General features: G+C 37.3%; 1 protein-coding gene across 3 annotated transcripts in view; it reads left to right on the top strand.

Annotated features, from left to right (window-relative positions):
* Positions 1 to 19,983, top strand: part of CTNNA3 (catenin alpha 3) — a 523,251-nt gene that overhangs the window by 23,354 nt on the left and 479,914 nt on the right. For all 3 annotated transcript variants that reach the window (XM_080402757.1, XM_080402758.1, XM_080402756.1), the window contains one exon: positions 10,172 to 10,338. In XM_080402757.1, coding sequence (XP_080258883.1) covers positions 10,172 to 10,338 — 167 coding nt within the window. The remainder of the gene's footprint in view (positions 1 to 10,171; positions 10,339 to 19,983) is intronic.

Below are 19,983 nucleotides of genomic sequence, written 5' to 3'. Positions count from 1 at the left end.
AGGATCTTTGTTGCTTTATTGATTTTTACTCTCCACATGCATAATCAGGGCCTAGTGGGTGAGTATGAAGGCAAGGCTCAAATAGTAATAAGCCAGATAACGGACACCTAAAATGTGTTCCTGCAGAAATCAACTTTAAAATTGATTCAGGAGAAGGTTTCAGAGAAGAAAGGGGACCAAAGAGTAATGCTTTTAGTGCCTGTCATATACAAATTATGTCCTTTCATCAGTGCTCTCTGAGTTTTGTAAACAAATGGTTCCCAAGGGTTGCCTGGAATCAGATTAAGAGGGGCTGATGAAAGCCTTCCCAAACAAGTGGGAGCAGACAAGCAAAGAACAATGGTCTGTACCATAAAGTTATTGGGAGGCCATGGTATTGAATGACCTAGCAACCAGGCTTGGTTTTATCAGGGGGCAAAGTGGGCTTCAGTTGCCTTTTCCCTGTTGAGCAGTATGGTGTATATTCTTACACTATGTAGCAACTTGTGCCTGAAGGACTGCATGTTAGCCATTTAAATCAGGTCTTTACATCAGAATTTTATTTTGCTTGGTGGTTTTTTTTCTATTTTGTCTTCCTCCATGTGCAGCTGGGGTGGTTTCTGAGTCTCCACTGTTGTTCAGCATAGTGATTACTAGCTATTTTCTTCCTCTGAATCCAGAGATGGCAGCGTTTTAGAATTTGATATATGCATACAGTGTCTGAGATACCTCAGGGTCCTTTGCGATTAAAAGCATTATGAGCAGCAAATATCATTGTTATCTGTCACACTGATCAGCTGAGGCTTTTAAAAAAAATCATTAATTTTTGAGTACTCTTAAAATGTTAGCCCATCCATTCCAGGCCGATAACACAAGACAAGAATAACATATATAGTTTTATATTGATTTTTATACATAGATAATATAAAAATATTTCACATTTTCTCTTTATTTATTGATTCTCAGCCAAGACCACAGATAACTACAAAAATAAATAATACATAAAGTAGATTATATACACCTCATACATTTTAAAAGAATGTTAAGTTCATGTTATCACCTATCATTATGCAATGACAAATTGAGTGTTCACAGCTGATCTTCCTCCAGGAATTTACCAAACTGCACAAGTTAATTTTAAGAAGTTGGTGAACAATTGTAAAACAAGCAGCAGTTTATTAATTTTGCAGATCTTATTAGTCCTTTGAAGCTGTTTAATATTTTTAATTTGTGGTATGCCATATCATATATAAATTTATTGCCTCATTGAAGTTACATTCTGCTGCTGTTAAATGTCTCATGTTATTTACTTCAAACTCTTTGGAAGGATGTGGGTCATAAACTGCTTGCATGCAGTCACCTGCCATGCATGTCATAGCATATAGTATTTAATTTTCTGTGGGCATATTTTCCTGTGGTGACTGGCGGGTATTTTTATTAATATGCTCTTAAATAAATTATTACTTTTTGCATGTGATTACAACTTGTATTTACGGTGTAGTAGAATTTTGAAACAACCCTTTGGATAATTTCACTCAGATGAGAACCAAGCTATCAGTCCCGAAGTTGCACACCAACGTCTGGAAACAATAAATAGTCTCACTTCTTGCCTTTTACCTTGTGTCACTCACTGAGCTTGTTGAGTTGAAGGCTGTTACATAAGAATTAAATGCTTATTTCTTTTGAATGTCAATTGCCAGTGTGAAAATGCTGCTGTGTTTACTTCTGGAGGTCATTAATAGGGGTTCCTTTTAGAGGAGTGATAGACTTTTTTCAAGCTGCCGGCGATAATCCTGTTAATCATATGTTTTGGGGAATAAAGGGGCATATTAGTAGGATAAAAGTGAGCAGTGGAGATAAGGTAAACAGAAGATTTGTTGTGTTTAATTCATCTGATGCATTAGAGACTCATCTAATGTCTTCAGAAATGGGGACATGGTATGGCTTTGCAGTCTACAGTTCAGTCTTGACAAACACTGTCAGTAGACGAGATTTTGGTCTCGCAAGTTCAGTCAAGTTCTGTTAGTGATATCTGAAAGAAAGTGTTGCTGTAATGAATGCAGGCACATTCCCTGGATAAATCTAAATTATGCTTCCTTTGGCATCTGCGAAGTATTACTAGAGATTTATGGTCTTGCAGCTGATCATCTTAATACAGAGGTCCTCTGCATTTTGCATTGAGTTTCCTCTTGAGAAAGTACTTTTTAAGGTCTACCTCTTATCTATATCTTGATTCACCTTCTTCTGGAGCTCTACTAAGTCACCAGGCAGGCCTGTGGGTGGTGGACTATGTGTATCACCCAAAAATCCACTAGCCTAGTAACTGAAGAACTGTCATGTTTCCCTGTTGGTCTGGTTTGATGAAGCATTTAAAAAAATTGCCTTCTGAGGAATAATGTGACACTAAACATCAGACTATAATTAATGTCCTGATTCTGATGTTTAATCGATTTTAAGACAAAACAGTGATTTAGTTTATGTGGGGAAACATTCTTTTAGAAATTTGCATTGAACTCTAGCGTTATACTATACATATTGTGTGTATATATATTATCCTATATATATAGGATAGAGATTTTTTGCTTTTACATCAAGGTGTGATTGCTTATAGTTTTCAAACAGTTGTACAGGCATAGCTAAAATATTTGGTATTTATTGCCATTGCTTACTGACTATATATAGTCAGAAACAGAACAGTTGTCAATGTTGTTTCTATCTATTGCAGTGTCAAGGTTTTGTGCATTTAGCTGTTATCGTGCTCAAGTGTGTTCCTAGATAAGCCTTTCATCACACGTAACAGTGAATTGAAAGCAAGTTACTTGCCGGAGTTACATTTTGAGCCTTCAGTTACTCTTTAAAAGGAAATTAGAAGAAATAATTTGATATTTCAAATGTCCATATTTAATTCGTTTTGACATTTAACAAGGGAGGCAAGACTTTGATGGCATGGAAGAAACTACCATTCACTGGCAAGGTATGGGGAATGTACTGTAAGGGTATTTACTAAAGGAAAGGGATAGTGATCTCTTACGTTATATACTATATTCTTATTTGTCCCCACAAAAAATCTTAAAAATAGGCTTAGCTTTCTCATCCTACATTAAGAGGTACATGTGTATGATCTGCATGTAATGGACTTTCGTTCTAGGAGACAGAATTCAGATGTTCAAGTGGCTTAAAATAATCTGTGCTGTACACCCTTTTCATCAAACCAAGAACAGATCCCTTGTAAAAAGCTTCTGATATCACCATCATTGGATCAGATGTCCCTGAGTGGGAAAGGGGGAATGAAGAGATGGCTTTAGGGCATGAAGGGGGTGTGTGATGGCTCTGATTACACGTTAGGAAGAACTGTATGAGATGTGGAAATGGAACTTCCTGGTCTGCAGCAGTGAAATAATTGTAGTGCAACAGAATACAGAGGTATGTGAGTGGGGTAAGAGACTGTGTGGCAGGAGAAAAATGTCCTGTAACATCTACAGAAAGCTATTGTGACAATCTGAGTTATCATGGTGTTAACTTAGGAACATGCAGGAGGTATCAATCTGCTTTGCCCTGACACTGATCTTGTCACTTCCAGCTGGCCAGCTGAAGCAGAATCCTTTATTTGCTGTAGCAGATGGAGATGGTATTTGTAGGAGCAGAACAGGTGATTATACTAGTATTGTTTAATCTCTTGTTTTCAGAAAGGGTAGGTTGTTCTGTGCTATATTGTGACATTGACTCCCAACCTTCTCTAGTACTGATTCTGCTTATGTGTATGTTCATGCCTGCAAGAATGTGAGGCTGCAAATGCCAGTGTAAATCAGAGTTTAGAAGTTTTCTGTTATTTGTATAAACTGTGTTTGGTTGGTTTGTTTTTTGCTCTCTCAGGTTTGAGACTAGGATGTTTGAAATCCTGTCTTTTAACTGACTCTGTTATGTCCCTCCCTCCCTTAGTCAATGGGCTCCCTTTAACACTTGTGTTTCTCTGGAACTGTAAATCCACCAGCCTCTAAGGGTGTAGATCACAGGAGTGGGTGACAGGACTTGCTTGGTAACAATACCTCCTTGTGGGAGGACACAAGAGTGGCATAAAATGCACTGCATTCTGTGTGGATTTCACACTGCTGCAGTTAAAAATAAAAAACAAGAGGAGAAAGCCAGATGTAAAAACAAACAGGAGGGAGAGAAATGTGATGGTCAGATAGGATTTAGTAGGAGAAAGAAAATCTATTCAAAGAAATAAAAGAAGAAAGTGTAATTCTGAATCTTGCCTAAAAATAAAGAACACAGTCAGAGTGTGATGTTGAGCACTGTCTCTGAGGGGTGCTCACAGACTGCAGTTAGCAGTATTACTGCAAGTGTCTGTATAGGCAGAATGCCTACCATCTGCAAGCAGCCCAGCAGAAGTGTGTACCTTTTGTCAGCTATTTGCCAACAGCAAATTCGCCAAAAGGCTTACAATTGACTTGTTTTTAAAGGAATTTTCATGTAGGTTTTTGGATATTTTTGGTGCTGGATAAAGTGCATGGATCCTCTATGTTTTTTTTAAAATTACTTGTGGCTGAACTGTGTTTTGACCTTACCCTATGCCTGAGCATAGATTTTTTTGTAAGCACGTGCATAAGAAGCAGTCATTTGACAGAAGGAGCAGCCATCAGTAACTGATCAGCTAATGGTAGTATTACCATTTACTTTGGGAGTCATCTATTTGTGTGTGCTGAATAAAGTCTTGGAAATATCTGCCTTCCAATCGTTACGTAGTTATGATATGTCCTGACTTTGGTTCTTTGAACTGCTTCTTATTTGACTGTCTAAAATAATTGAAATACTATGAATACTGCCACCTTTCTTCTTCCCTATTTGTGCCACTGAAAGGGCACATTCTTTCATGTTTCATTGTTCATGACAAATGTAATAATGGAAGAACATCCACTTGATAGGAATTACAATAAAATGGATGAAATTGCATCAAACTGTCATGCCATCTACTGCATTTTAAGACAGTTCCAACATCATGTTGTTGGAGCTGTCATTTTCTCCTGTTGTGCTTATAGCTCATATCTGCCTAGGCTGCATCTCATAGCTCTGTTTTAGGGTCATGATTTTATACCTGTTCATCTGGCCATCCCAGCTTATGTCCAACTCACTTCTAAGGGGTTGGTCATATTCAGACCCTTCTGGCTTGTCTTTGCTCACGTGCTTGATCACAGAATCATGGTATGGTTGAGGTTGGAAGGGACCTCTGAAGGTCATCTGGTCCAATCCCCCCAGCTCAGGCAGGGCCAGCAGTCTGCCCAGGACCATGTCCAGTCAGCTTTTGAATACCTCCAAGGCTGGAGACTCCACAACCTTGCTGGTCAGCCTGTGCCACTGCTAAGTCACTCTTACAGTGAGAAAATGTTTTCTGATGTTTAGATGTAACCTCCTGTAGTCAGTTTGTGCCCATTGCCTCTTGCCCTGTCTCCGGGCATTACTGGGAACACTCTGGTTCCATCTTCTTTGCATCCCCCCTTCAGTTATTTATATATACTGATAAAATCCTTCTGAGGTTTCTCTTCTCTAGCCTGAACAGTGCCAGCTCTCTCAGCCTTTCCTCGCATGAGAGATGCTTTAGTCCCTTAATTGTATTTGTGGCTCAAGTACCCAGAAGATACCTGTGTTGAAATGGTATTATTTTCAGATTTTAGGACTATTTGAGGTTTTGAAGTGTCTTAGGTGCTTGAAAGACACACAAATCTACAGGGCTATTTTCTGGAAAGCACAATAGCAGAGACCTCAGCAAATAATCACGTGGGGCCTGTGAACATGCAGTTCAGCCTTGTGTTTATGGGTGGGAGGAAACATTAGAGGTTTCTGAGGAGCTGTTGTGCTGTCAGAAGATTGTTTTTTCCGTCCCAGCTTTTATTATATATTCCTGGTAACAGCACTGTCTCCTATCCTCAGCTAAGCTGTACCTCACTTCTCTCCTGACTCATTCAGTTACTAACTCTGCAGGCTCACCATTCACTCCTGTCTGGGCTTCTCATAACTGAGTACTTTCCTTCCTAACCAACCTGTTCCTTTCAATCTGTAGCTCTGCTTTCCGAGTCAGTTTTGTTTGGGCCACTTTTACTGTGCACAAAGAGACTCTACTAGCAAGATCTACAGAACTTAAAAAAATACAAAGTATTTGGTTATTGGCTAATGCATACAGTAGATAGCTCAGACTAATCAGTGACTGAGCAAAGAATGTATTTACTGCTGGTAATGCCGACCAGACAGTTGTCAGTCATGTGGGAAAATGTTGGCCTCTGTTGTTCATTTGGAACTGTGGCTCAGTTTTGCAGAGTTGTTACCTTGCAAGTTCCCGGGTCTTTTTGCCTAAGGTTCATAACATGTCATGTCAGTATTTTTTTCCTTTTGGATTCTTTGACTGCTAATTACTACTATCTCTACAACTCCACCTCTGTCTGTGTTTTTACTTACCTTGTGTGATGTTAGCTAGCATACTTCCTTGCACCTTACTAAAAATTTTCTCAGCTAAGGTCACATAGTTGTGGTACACCAAACAAGTCCCTGGATCACAGAGAGCTGAACTACAGGACTGAGGATTTCACATAATCTTCCTCTGGATGGTTGGTTCTCTCACTCTTCTCCCCCTCCCCCTGCACTCCAATTTTTCCTTTCAAAGTAACTAGTTCTATTATTTTCTTATTGCCTTCTCTTCATTATTTTTTTTTCTCAGTTTCTCCAGACTTAACTAGTTTTCAACAGTTCTTCTGAACTGCAGCAGATTCTGTGCCTGAGAAGTTTTAAATTCCCCAAAGATCATCAAGTTGATTTGCTACTTGTCCTTTTATCGCAGGAAGTATGTGAGGTTAACAAACCACATTTATCTTGGGCTACGAATCTATTTGCAAATCTGGATTAAAGTGTTAAGTTAATGTAAGTTAACAGCTGCTTTACCTTTGCTCAGATGGCACAAGACACTGAAAAAATAATGGTGAATCTGGTCTGTTTGCTTACCTTGTGAGTAAATGCTGATAAATAACAGGTAATAGAATACTGTATGCTGTTTTCTTCATTTTCTATAAACACTTCAGGTGTTCTTTGTGTCTGGGGAAAAAAAAAAAGAGAAAGAGAGTCAGTCCATAAATAATGGCACAAGGAGAGCCTGTCTTCCTTCAAATTTGCATCTCAACACTTCTGTAGATTCTTTGAAGCTTAGTAGTAGGTGAGCTTTTACTGCCAGCCCCAGCTTGCTATCAGTGAGGGCTTTAACTTGGTCTCCTTCCTGATTTCCCATTTTCGTGGATAAGTAGTTACATTTGAATATCTTTCTCTGTGTAAAGATTTTATTGAAGATGGTCAGAAAGTTCAAAAATTACCAGGTGACCAGTCAAGCAGTGATGATGTTGTTTTTATTGGTGTGGGAAACAGTGTCTCCCTGGTACTTTAGTCAGTATTTGTTAAAGTGAATCCTGAGGGTCCAAGGTGGACAGCTCTACACTTACGTATCATAACTGCAGAAAAAAATTCTGTTGTTTCATGCTTTCTTGTCTTACTAAGACATTGCATGTGTCAGCTTCATGCTTTTGTGCAAATGTATTTAAGAATCTGACAGTTATAATGGTCTGAATTAGTATTACAGTGTATATGCTCCAAATACATAAAAAACATGTTGTTAACTTTTACTTTTACAGCCTGAAAGATAACATGTCATATTTAAGATATTCCAAACCAATAACTGGCAGGGCAAACATACGGTAGTTAAATACTATGAAAGTAAAATGGAGATAGTTTCTGTTGTTCATTGACATTGCTTTCTCTCAGATATTGGGAAAGTTTTCTTTCTGTTTGAATTCATAAGAGAAATGAATGGTCAAGGATTTTAGTTTTATGATGGTGTGTGTGCACTCTGTTTCCCATGTCCTTATTAAGGCACAATCAATTTCCAAAGTTAGAATTCCTACTAAAACTTCTCAAGTTGCTATTAATGTATTAACATTTGTAGTAGTCACCTTCAAGATATACATGCATGTAAGCAGAATTTACTCTCTCCGTTTACTTCCCCCATCCAGAATTACTGGGTTCAAATAATTGCTTTGAAACTTCTAGTACTGAAAATGGTACTCATTTGGAGAGCTGTTTCTCCCCATTGCAGATGGGGAAATAAAAACCCTTAAAAATGGGTCTTTCTAATTAATATTTATTTCCTGTAGTTTTATTTGTTGTGTTGTGCTCAGCTATAGTGCATTATAAAAGTTCTAATTTGCTGTCCTGAGCACAAGAAATTGGTATTTTTTACTTTCACTGTTTTGTGATGTAGCAGGTGCTAGAACCAGATCTCAAATTAGTGTGATTTTTATTTGCTTATGGAGTTTGCTAAGCTTAAGACACATGATTTGCACAAAGACTAACAAATCCAAGAGAAAATCAGAAAGAACTGTTAAAGATGACTGTTCCTGATGAGTTTCAGCATGTTGAAAGTATTCAGTGAGTGTTCTGAGAATCAGGCCAGTACTATCTCAGGTGCTGGTATGGAGACTCTGTAGTAATTGGTAGGTTTATTTCTGTAGCTTTTGCTCAGTATTTTTCTCAAATGCAGTTTCTAGTAAGAGCAGTAAAACTTGTTTTTTTCTCTGAATCTTGAGAAATGAAATCACATATAGAACCAGTCTGGCAAACTGCTGCACTTAAATAGTCCTCATGCAATTCTGACTGAGAGAGCGCATAAAAGTCTGTATGTATGTAATTGCAGGAAATTCCTATGTTTGTATATATTTCTATGAAAATGCATTAATTAATGATTCTATGTATTTTGTACGAACCTTGTTGCCTAGTTTTTGATTTGAGGACTCCAAAGCTTATAAAAATGCCTACGTGGTTCAGGTAGCAAAACTCTTTGTGTGACTTCAGTTTTGTCTTTACCACCAGAACTCTGAAGTAGACATGCCAATAGCATTCCTGCATGAGCCCTGTCCAGACTTCTTGCCTTTGAGTGAAGCTATACAATGCTAAGGGTACTGTGAATTTTATTTCAGCAGGCAATATTCTCTCCTTACTTCTGGTCAGAATTCGTAGAATGAAAGGAAACAAAAATCCTGTACTCAATCTTTCTATGTAGAACCCCCCTGTTACACAAATGACTGCTTGGAGAAGCGTACCTCATTCTTATACCAAGTCTTAGGTAATTTAGATATAGGTAGAAAGAATATTACATAATAATAAAAAAGGATTTAACTCTTTAACATTCTTAAATACTGTATTTACCTTGACTGTTGCATCCAAAATCCAGGATACGCTTAAGGCAGTTGTCAACAAAGGGCTGGTTTTGTGTCTATGTAGTCTTTTAATAGCTACATTTACTAATGATGTTTCCTAATTTTAGCACAGCCAAAACTATTCATTTTTGTGACTTTTTCTCCCTCTTTGGTTTCCAAGCTGATATAGAGCGTTTAATGGGTCAAACATTTATTTTAGCAGTTTGTGTTTGTGTGATGAGTTTTCCAGTGCTGCTCTGTGTAAAGTTCTGTCGGGGTTTTGCCATCACTAGCAAAGCACCTCAGTTTATAGTAGACTTTGAAATGCTTTTAGAAATGAGTGTAATGGCATTTTATTTCTCAGTCTAGGTGGCAGACCGCTGAAAGTAAACTTGGGTGTTAGTCATTGTTTTTACTGTTAAATTTCATTTGCAAAACTTCATGCTGGAGAGCAGTATATTGTTATCTACTGGCACGGTTACAAGCTCCATTGCATAGATTTCACATATTTTATGTCAGTCAGATGTTCAAGTGTATGAGATTTTCATTCCATTAACTTATATTTATAATGAGAAGAACGAGATTTGATATCCTTCTGTGACCAGGAATTATTTAGTAGCAAGGACAGCAAAGTACATAGTAATATAAAAAGCAGTGACTAGAAAAGTTTAACATAGCATCCCTGGCCTTGTTGTGTACAATTAAGAGTAACAGTGTGATTGCCAAGGGAATTATTTCAGAATTAAATGATTCAGAAGAACAGAAAGGGAACATAATTCAAAATGTGGAACATTCTGCATGATCTGTAATAACTGACCTTCATTTCAAGGCATTAGGGCAACAAAGAGATGGCAAATTTATTGGCAGTACTTATGAGTTGCCAAATAACTGATGGAGTCTAAACTACTTTTTTTCCCCTGGTTGTTGCAATATAGCCTAAGGGAATTTATGTCTTCATTTTGCAGGTCAAGCCTTAAAGGTATCAGCAGAGGCATTTACCAGTGATCCCTGCTATCTGCCTAAGAGGCAGGCTGTTGTCCAAGCAGCACGATCTCTGCTTACAGCTGTCACAAGGCTTCTAATTCTGGCAGATATGGTTGATGTGGCATACTTACTGGAACATTTAACTGTGGTGAGTAGAATTTGACTTAACTCAGACTCCCTTTAGCCAGGGAAGTGTCTGCTGGTGATTCTTTCTGCATTGAAAATTCATCTTTTATTTGGGAATTGCAGATCTCATGCACATAACACCTTGGCAATTGGTAAAACGGTAGATTCTAGGTGAGATTTGTAGAATGTACCAAAAAATAGTCTTCTACTTTTAGCTCAACATGTTTGATCTGGAGAAGGAGGTGGTTATCTGTACAGTTACATTTTAACTTCCTTTTATTTCTTATTTCCTGATTTTTCTTACTTGAATTGTTTTATAGCTTTTTATGCATGAAACCTCCTTGATGTTTATGGCAGTAGTAGGGAATAATTGATTTGCAGAGAATCTTAAAGCTGGAAATTTATGTGGGTATTTGTGGAGGGAAAGAACTGAGTAGGTAAGGGTCTGTCTCTGTATTCAAGTTAGTTTGTGAGAAAGATCAGCTAGAAGGAGAGGGAGAAGATGTGTGAGAGAGGCCTCTGGCAAGTGTACAGCTCCAGCTATATTTTTGTACACTGCAGACAGAAGACTGGAAAGTTCTAGTGCTGACAAAGCTTTAAACATTGTGCAGTAGAAACTAGTCTCTAAAACTCACTTAATTTTTTCACTCAGGGGAATAATGTGTTACCAAAGTGCTTATCATAATAGTGCTGTGTTTTGGGTCATCTTTTTTTCCACCTGTCTTTATACAGGAGGGATGGCTTAATTCTTCTGTTCTCATGTACAACTAATGTGTGGTTGTGCCACTATTTCTGAATTAGGCAAAATGCCCGCACTTCTATTGTTCAATATAAAAATACTTTCCTGTGTACATAAATGCAAGTTCCTTTAATGTCAGCCATCGTGTCCCTTGTGAGCAGCCTTTTTTGAACAACATGATTTTAATCTTGCCGGCATCATGTGTCTGACCACAAAAATGTGTTTACTGAGTTTCTTCTCTGGCTCCTTACTCCATTCAGTCTGGTGTGTGTCTTTGTTGGGAAGAGTAAGGAGCTGGTCTGGTTGTGTTTCCTTATTTTTCCCCCTAACATCTTCAGTAATGTGTGACAGACTGATAAAAATTCAGAGTTCTATTGACTTTTTAATGTTTCAGGGCAGAGGTGAATAATCAGTGACACCTCTAAATAATGCCACAACAAGACCCATTGACTTAAAGGGAACTGTTTTGAAGCAAGTTCATTTTGGTGAGGACAGGGGAATGAAAATCTAGTTCCCAGTTGGAGTAGGAACAGTATTTCATCATACTGTTGTGTGGGTTTCAATGTGGTTTTGAAACATGCAGTGTTGGAAATGCAGTACAGACTAAATGAACACTGACTTGCAGAAGCCTCTGTGTTGTTATGTTATGTAGGAAGTTTGTCAGCTGTAAGAGGACTAGCCTGTATCTCTCATACTATTTGTGGACAGATTTCTTAAATTATATTTTTCATTTGTAGCCTAATACATGTTTAGGTATGTATTTTCATAATCCTAGATGCACCCTTCTAAAATGCTTTCAATACATTTTACATGAGAGAACTAAAATTAGGTACTTTTTTCCTAGAATTTCAGTATTTCTAAACAACCATGTAATTCACTTCATGATTTCTATTTGAAAATGAAAACAAACAGTAACTGAAAATTATAAAAGAATGCAAAGTATCATGCAGGAAAAACTCCAAAACTGCAAAATGTGCAATCAGGTTTTCTTCTTCTTCCATACTTTAATTTAGTCCTCTTAATAGGAGTGAGAACTGAATTATCAATTAATTCTTAGAATAAATTAGTGTGGCATAACACTCTCCAACATGCCTCTATAAAAAGACTCATCCTAGTCCTAAGAGGAAGGTGGGACATTTTCCATATTTATTTAGTCTCTGCCCTGGCTGTTGAACTGGCCAACAGTGGTATTAGCTGTAATGGTGTCTTTTTATGTTGACATTGAATTAGAAAATTGACTTAGAAGATAGACTAATTTCAGCATATGCTGCTGAACATCCTTGAGTTTATAACAACTTTGGTCATGCCTAACTGAGCCAGATTTAAATGCAATTAAATATTTCAATGAGTTTCAACTTTGCTCTTTACAAAGTCCTTAACTTTAATTATCATACTTTAAAACTCCCTTAGGAATTCAGGTTTCTTTCAATGTGGACTTGCTCCAACAAAAAGACATTATATTCACACAGTGGCTGCAGTATAGAAAGTAGACCTTGTCTTTGCTGTATCAGCTTTAATATTCTCAATGTTTGCCTGTTCATATGACTTGAAAATCAACTCTCTTGAAAAGTCATTAGCCGTTTTTCTTTGAACTTATTCTAAAATTATAATACTTCTACCATATTATCCTCTTCTTCACAAAGACACGGATATTACAGCTGTTATTAATCATTTAAGAGACAAGAAATTTCATTGCCCTTTATTTCCTTAACTCTGAGCTCTATAATTCTCATAGAATAAAATGAAGAAATTTAAAGGACTAAGCCAAAATTATATAAATATATATATATATATAAAGTAGTGTAATAGTAGAATAAATGGAATGAAAATTCTAACCAAAAAAGATTTTTTTGTTTGTATGTATAAAATGGAAGTGGTCCAGCATCATCAAAGAACTCTGCAGAGTATTAATCAGATCTTATTCAATATATAAGTATTTCATGGGGAGTTATCTAGTTATGTATCTCTTTTTTTTTACAAATCCATTTATCAAAGAATGTTGAAAGTTTTTAGTCTGGCTTACTCAGTAAAGCTGGTTAATTCCAACATTGACATTCAAAACATTTAAAACCATACTTCTACTGACAGAATGCAGTCTGGATCATTAAACTTTAATTTCCTCTGTAATCTGTGAATAAAAATAGAAAGAAAATAATGACAATGTGACTAGCTGTCATATAAAGCCTCATCTAGTGTTACCTGTCACATCTGCCATTCTAAGTATACCTAGGAAAAAAGATGAACCTTGCTTACCTCCTTCCAGATTATGTAGTCTATAAGAGTATTATTTTCTGTACATTTTACTTAGACTTTGGACTGATTTTGGCTTCTATGTAATAAATTTTTTATATAAAACAGAGTATAATGCTGAAAATATAGAATATTTTTGTCTCCAAAATATTGAAATGCAACTTTTAAGCTAGAAATAACAGGTTAGTCTTTTTGGAAGATTTTGATAAACCTGGTAGGAATTTCACTCCAAATGTCCAAACCCATACCTTTGTGAACATGAGATTAGCTTTTTTGAAATTTCACTGATAAAGTGTAGAGAATTTTGGTTGTTTTATGGATTCTATAGAATCCTTACCCAGCAAAGTGTGTATCAAATAATGCGTGTAAGCCAGTAAAAATTCTCAGTGACTGATTGTATTCTGGTACAGTACATTTCTAGCCATTTGTGGAATTTACAGCCTTGTAAGAGTATGGTGGTGCAGTGCAAACAACAAGCTCATCTTAGAGTTGACTGAGAAAATAAAGTACATCATATTGATAAGAATAAGAAAGGTTTTGCTTCTTTAAACAACTTAATTTTTTTTTAAACAAGGAAGAGTTTAAATAAATAGCTGTCTGTATCTGAGTTTCTGTACTGATTTTAGAGTTTGAAGTCTCTAATCAAAAAGCTGAGTTGTGAAAAATGTAGTCAGGCAAAGGGCTATCTCATGCACCGCACTCTGATTCAGAGCTGTATTACCAGCTTCATTCCTTATGGTTAGTAATGCTCGGTATTATTTAAGTGAATTTAACAGACTAATGGAATTGCTCGAATTTATTGATCAGAAGAGAACAGCAAGAAGGTAACAAGTTCTGAGAATTTCATTCAAAGCACATTGGCAGTCTGTCTTTCTCTAATCTATTTCAGATCATGCTGAGCCAACATGTTTTATCTGCCTTTTTTCCCTTCTTGTCATGCTTGTAGATTTACTGTTTAAGTCTTCATATTTTTCATGAACTCCTCAGACAGCATGATCTTTATAAAATGCTTGCTTAGAGTTATTTAAAACTCTTACCAGAAAAAAAAAAAGAGAATGGCTACAGATAAGAAGCAACTTGTGAACTTGCACCCTGTGGGCATGGTGCTGTCTGTTCCTCCCTTCCCTGCAGGGTATTCATCAACATTAAAAGTGCAGGAGAAAAACAGTATAGTTACATAAAATAAGAGAGGTAAGTAATCTCAGGCTTACCTACACTTCAGATTTAGGTATTTGGTATGACTTGTGTAACTCTGCTTAAACTAGAATTTAACTTGCTCCCTGCATTACTTTCTGATGGTTTTGGTATTGTGGTATCATGCAGTAAAAAATTAAAAAACGGAAAAAGGGCAAAAAAAATTTGTAGGCTACCCCAGGGGTACAGAGCCAGGTTCTGAAACTGAAACTGATCAGAATCATTGAATCATTTAGGTTGGAAAAAAACTTTAAGATCATTGAGTACAACCATTAAATCACAGAGCCCGGTTCTGAAACTGAAACTGATCAGAATCATTGAATCATTTAGGTTGGAAAAAAACTTTAAGATCATTGAGTACAACCATTAAATCACAGAGCCCGGTTCTGAAACTGAAACTGATCAGAATCATTGAATCATTTAGGTTGGAAAAAAACTTTAAGATCATTGAGTACAACCATTAAATCAGTACTACCAAGTCCACCACTAAACTGTTCCTAAGCACTACATCTACATGTCCTTTAAATACCTCCAGGGATGGCGATTCCACCACTTCCCTGGGCAGCCTGTTCCAATGCTTGACCAGCCTCTCAGTGAAGAAGTTGTTCCTAATATCCAACCTAAACCTCCCCTGGTGCAACTTGAGGCCATTTCCTCTCATCCTAGTGCTTGCTACTTGGGAAAAGGGACTGACCCCCACCTGCCTACAACCTCCTTTCAGGCAGCTGTAGAGACCAGTAAAGTCTACCCTGAGCCTCTTTCTCTCCAGACTAAACAACCCCAGTTCCCTCAGCTGCTCCTCATCAGACTTGTGCTCCAGACCCTTCACCAGCTTTGTTGCCCTTCTCTGGACACACTCCAGCACCTCTATGTCCCTCCTGCAGTGAGGGTATTCAGTATTGAAGGTGCAGCCTTACCAATGCTGGTTACAGGGAGACAATCATTTCCCTTGTCCTGCTGGCCACACTGTTTTGGATACAGGCCAGGATGCTGTTGGCCGCCTTGGCCACCTGGGCACACTGCTGGCTCATGTTGAGCTGGCTGTCAACAAGCACCTGAGGTCCTTTTCTGCTGGGCAGCTTTCCAGCTGCTCTTCCCCAGGCCTGTAGTGTTCCATAGGGTTGTTGTGACCCAAGTGCAGGACTAGGCACTTCTTGCTGAACATCATTCAATTGGCCTTGACCCATTGCTCCAGCCTGTCCTCTCTACAGCCTTCCTATCCTTAAGCACATCAACACTACTGTCACCTAGCTTGGTGTCATCTGCAAACTTACTGAGGGTGCACTCGATCCCCCTCATCCAGATCATTAATAAAGATACCAAACAGGCCTGGCCCCAGTACTGAGCCTTGGGGAACACTGCTTGTGACTGGCCTCCAGTCAGATGTACCTTCATTCACCACCACTCTTTGGGCTTGGCCATCCAGCCAGCTTTTTACTCAGCACAGAGTGCACCCATCCAAGCCATGAGCAGCCAGTTTCTCAGGAGAATGCTGTGGGAGATGGTGTCAAAGGCTTTACTAAGGTCCAGGTAGACAACATCCACAGCCTTTCCCTCATCTACATGTCATCTTGTTGTAGAAGGTTACACAAACCAAGAGAAGATAACAATGAAAGCAGATTTATCTGGACTCGCTTGATCCTAAGCTTTATACAAACTCTTTGCACAACCCACATGTAAGGGGAGGGAGAGTGAAAGAAGTAGGGCTTATTTTGAATGGGTAAGACTTTCTTTAAGATGGACTTTTTCTAGTTTGGTTTAATATACATAGTATGAAAGATATATACTAATTTTTCATAAAAATGAATAATTGTAAAGTTGTGAGATAAATTCCAAATGAAGTAAGTTGTAAGCATAAAGCTTGAGGAGATTTATGATACAAAGGTGGCTTGTAGCATAGGAGTTATCACAGAATGCATGAAGTTGCCAAAAGTACAACTGAGTTTGAGAAATCTGTATTATGTCTGGTGATTAAGTTTAAAAAGTATTTTAGGAAAGCTGGAAGGGGGGATATCTGAAAAGCAGACACCTGTTTTAAATTATTATTTGGACTGTGTAATGCCTGCACGCTCTAATCAGTGACTAGGACTCCATTGCAGTAGTCTCTTTGAACCTATTCAGGAAAAAAGAGCATTGCTAAATTGTTTCCTTCTGAGTAGTTATTACTGTGTTTTGCTTCCACAGCAACCCTTAACACTGAAGTACAGTGCTTATAAAAGGATAATATGGAAGTGACACTGAAATTTCCTTCTATAGAGTGCTAATCTTGGAAGGTAAATTCTAGGCTGGTAAAATAACCTTGGAAAATCAGTTTCTCTTGGCAAGTTGTTTATTGATAGCATAGCAATGAAGTCAGTGTAATGTAGAATGGCTTGTCTGATCAACAATTACTTGTATCTCAAGCATGCACAGGTCATTCTGATCTAGAGAAACTTATTTTATAACTTGCTCTTGCTTTTGGAGGCAGACATGATGAAATGCATGCAGACCAAGCAGTATCTGCTTTACTATCAAAATGCACGTCTTCAGACCTTAAAATAAGAGCAAAATCATCTGATATTTTCTGAATGGAAAAAGCTGTGTGACCTACTCTCTGTTAACCTCTCTGAAGAGGCATGTTGCCCATTCCATGACAGCAAAATATTGGGAAAGCAGCTATTTTCTTATAAGTATGTGTTTCAGTAATTAGAATTTAAGAGGGTTTTTGAATGTTTTTTTTTTCAACTCTACTTCCTGGTGTTGTAAAACAGTACGTTTGATATAATATAGTCTTCTAAAGAAGCAGTACGTTATTAAAATAGAAAGGTATTTTTTAATGAATGGCTTCCTTATGTCAGAATGGAAATAAAATTGGCTTCTCGTCCTTAATTTGACTTCTGTTAATCCATATGAAAATAAAAAGAAATATTTCACAACTAGAAAAAATATTTCAGTGCTATTTCACTGCCCTGAGCAGCAGAAGATAATAATATTGATATTCTGAAAGACAAATACTCTTTCACTTATGCAACTCTAGAAAAACCAGAAAAGAGACAGTTCTCATTCTTGAATAACAGACTGACTTTTTGCAGCATTGGCCCAAAATATGGATCAAGAATGTAGAAGGAGACTAAGTAAAGGATGTGCAGCAGGCCATTTGATTGTCACCCTTATAACTTAGCTAGCCTCCCAGGCAAATGACGTTAAAGATATGTGGTTTTTCAAATAGCATAATTCACAAACTGAAGAAGCAGTATCTGCTGCTTCCCACACATCTTTCTGTTTATATGAAGATTGCAAGGTTATTATCAGCAATAAGAGTTTGTACTCCACATGTAATGGTCTCCTCCCACATCTCTGAATTGTAAGCAATGAAGTACTTTGCATGTTTATAATCTCATATTTTTGTGCTCTGGCCTCCTGTTTAGCTGACATTAGCCATTAATTTTTATGGCCTATGTTGAGGTTCTCAGGCTTGTCAAGGGAATCCCATTAAAATTAGAGAGAATTTTGTCTACTTTGAACCAAACAAGCTCAAACTTGTCTAGTGCAGAAGTTATTTTCTTCGGGATTCCATAAAGGATGCTATGAAGTGCAGCTGCAAAGCTACATTATCGAAATGTAGTAAACTAAACTTTAAAAATCAGACAGCAACTGCCTTTAATATCATTACTTATTACACAGATACTAATATTATGAACCAGTTTGCTTGCAAGAGCTGAACAAGGTAGCAACAGTTGAACATGGAAGCAACAGTGAACAGTGATACTAACCTTTTGCAGAAAGATGCAGAACTAAGCTACAACATGAAGAGACTTTGAAGTCTTTATTAATAGGATAAAATAATTTGAATGAAGACTGAACATAGTAAATTTTAACTTAAGCAGCACAAAAATTTTAGTATGATTTCCTGTTGAAATGTTATGCAACCACTCTGTTTATGCCTCAGCTGCTTCTCTTTGAACTCCTTGCCTCATTTCCATTTCATACGACAGAAGAGCAGAAGTTCTAAGGTTCCTGAAAATAGGTAGATGGATAGTGGAGAAAAAACCAAAGGCAGCATCAGGAACTTACAAAGACACCAGGGGATTCTCAGCCCTTATAAAAAGCTTTCCTGCAGAGCTCACATCTCTTCTTTGGCATTACGTTGAATAAGCTGTGAGACTATAGGAAATTTAGTCCTGATGCTTACAGTTATACTTACTACTTAGATAGTAAGTATACCTGTATCTTGATCCATGATCAAGATACCATGATCACTATCTGAGAGAAGATTGGAGGACTTTACTAATCAGGGGCATCATACTTATGAAGAAGCCGTTTTAATAACACTCTTGTAGTCCATTTGCATTTGGGAATCTTCATCGCTTTTCAAGTTTTGATAGTATTTGTTGCTTCAGGATACCTAAGATGGGTTTGTGAGAGTTGCTGCACTTAATTTAAGACATCCATCATGTGCGGGTTTCCAGTCAGATAAGCATGCAACCTTCATTCATCAATGTCTTGATGGTGCATGTTCAGGACATAGCATCTGGTGTGTTATCCACCTTGTGTGTTGTAGTGTAGGGTCCTTGGCTCTAGTTTTACAGTTCTTGATCTTGGTTTTTTTTTTTTTTTTTTTTTTTAAATTGTGACAGCAATGTAGTGTATATTTTAATGTAAAGTTCTTGTGTTTTGAAAAGCTATAAAGTTGTCTATGCAGTATCCTTGCTATGAAGTTATCTGCTGTAACTGGACAAACAGAAACTCTTCAAAATTGTGGAAATACTGGTATTTCTTCTGTACTTGTGGTCCAGCTTTCCTCAGAGGAAGAATCATTTCAGGCAGTTACACAGCAGTGCCACAGAGTGCAAAAGTAATAACTTCCAGAAACTGTGTTCAGAGTACTTTGGAAAGTGACAGGCAAAAAGGAGTTGGTGTATCTCTTATGATTATTTACATTTGGTTATTGGTGAAAGAGGGGGGAAAAATAGTTTTGCAGTACTGGTATTTCTTTTTACCTCTAGACAGTAAAAGTGTCAGTGAGAGAGGTTTCTTGCCATTCACCCAAAAATGGTGTTTCACACAGCGAATGATATGGAATGATCCAGATTTGGTTTTAAGTTTAACACGTGTATGTCTAATGCACATTTTTCTGATTTCCTGTTGATCGTAGTGAAAAGAGCATATGTATGTTTTCTTAAAATTGCTTATTTGGTTTTTATTTACTTTTGAATTAAATTTTCCTGGCCATTACCCATCTATTTTATTGAAGTTTATTACCCTTATAGTTACACATTTGGTTTGTATTTACTCATCCTTATATGCTGGTTCTTAGATCTCCTTCCAGAGAGCCAAATGCATTATTAATGTTTGGGTTGCTTCAGGATATAAGGAAGTGAGTGAGCTTGCTAGTAGAGTTCCTGCCACAGGAAGGTTTGAAGCTATGGGATCAAGGACATACTTAGAGGAGGATGATGATTCTACAACTGTATTGTAGTTTAACATGTTTATGACTTAAAAAAA

This window comes from Falco punctatus, assembly GCF_963210335.1.
Source record: "Falco punctatus genome assembly, chromosome: 9".
In the NCBI taxonomy this organism is placed as follows: domain Eukaryota; kingdom Metazoa; phylum Chordata; class Aves; order Falconiformes; family Falconidae; genus Falco; species Falco punctatus.
The sequence above is the reverse complement of the archived record's forward strand: the minus strand, read 5'-3'. Positions and strand labels throughout refer to the sequence as shown.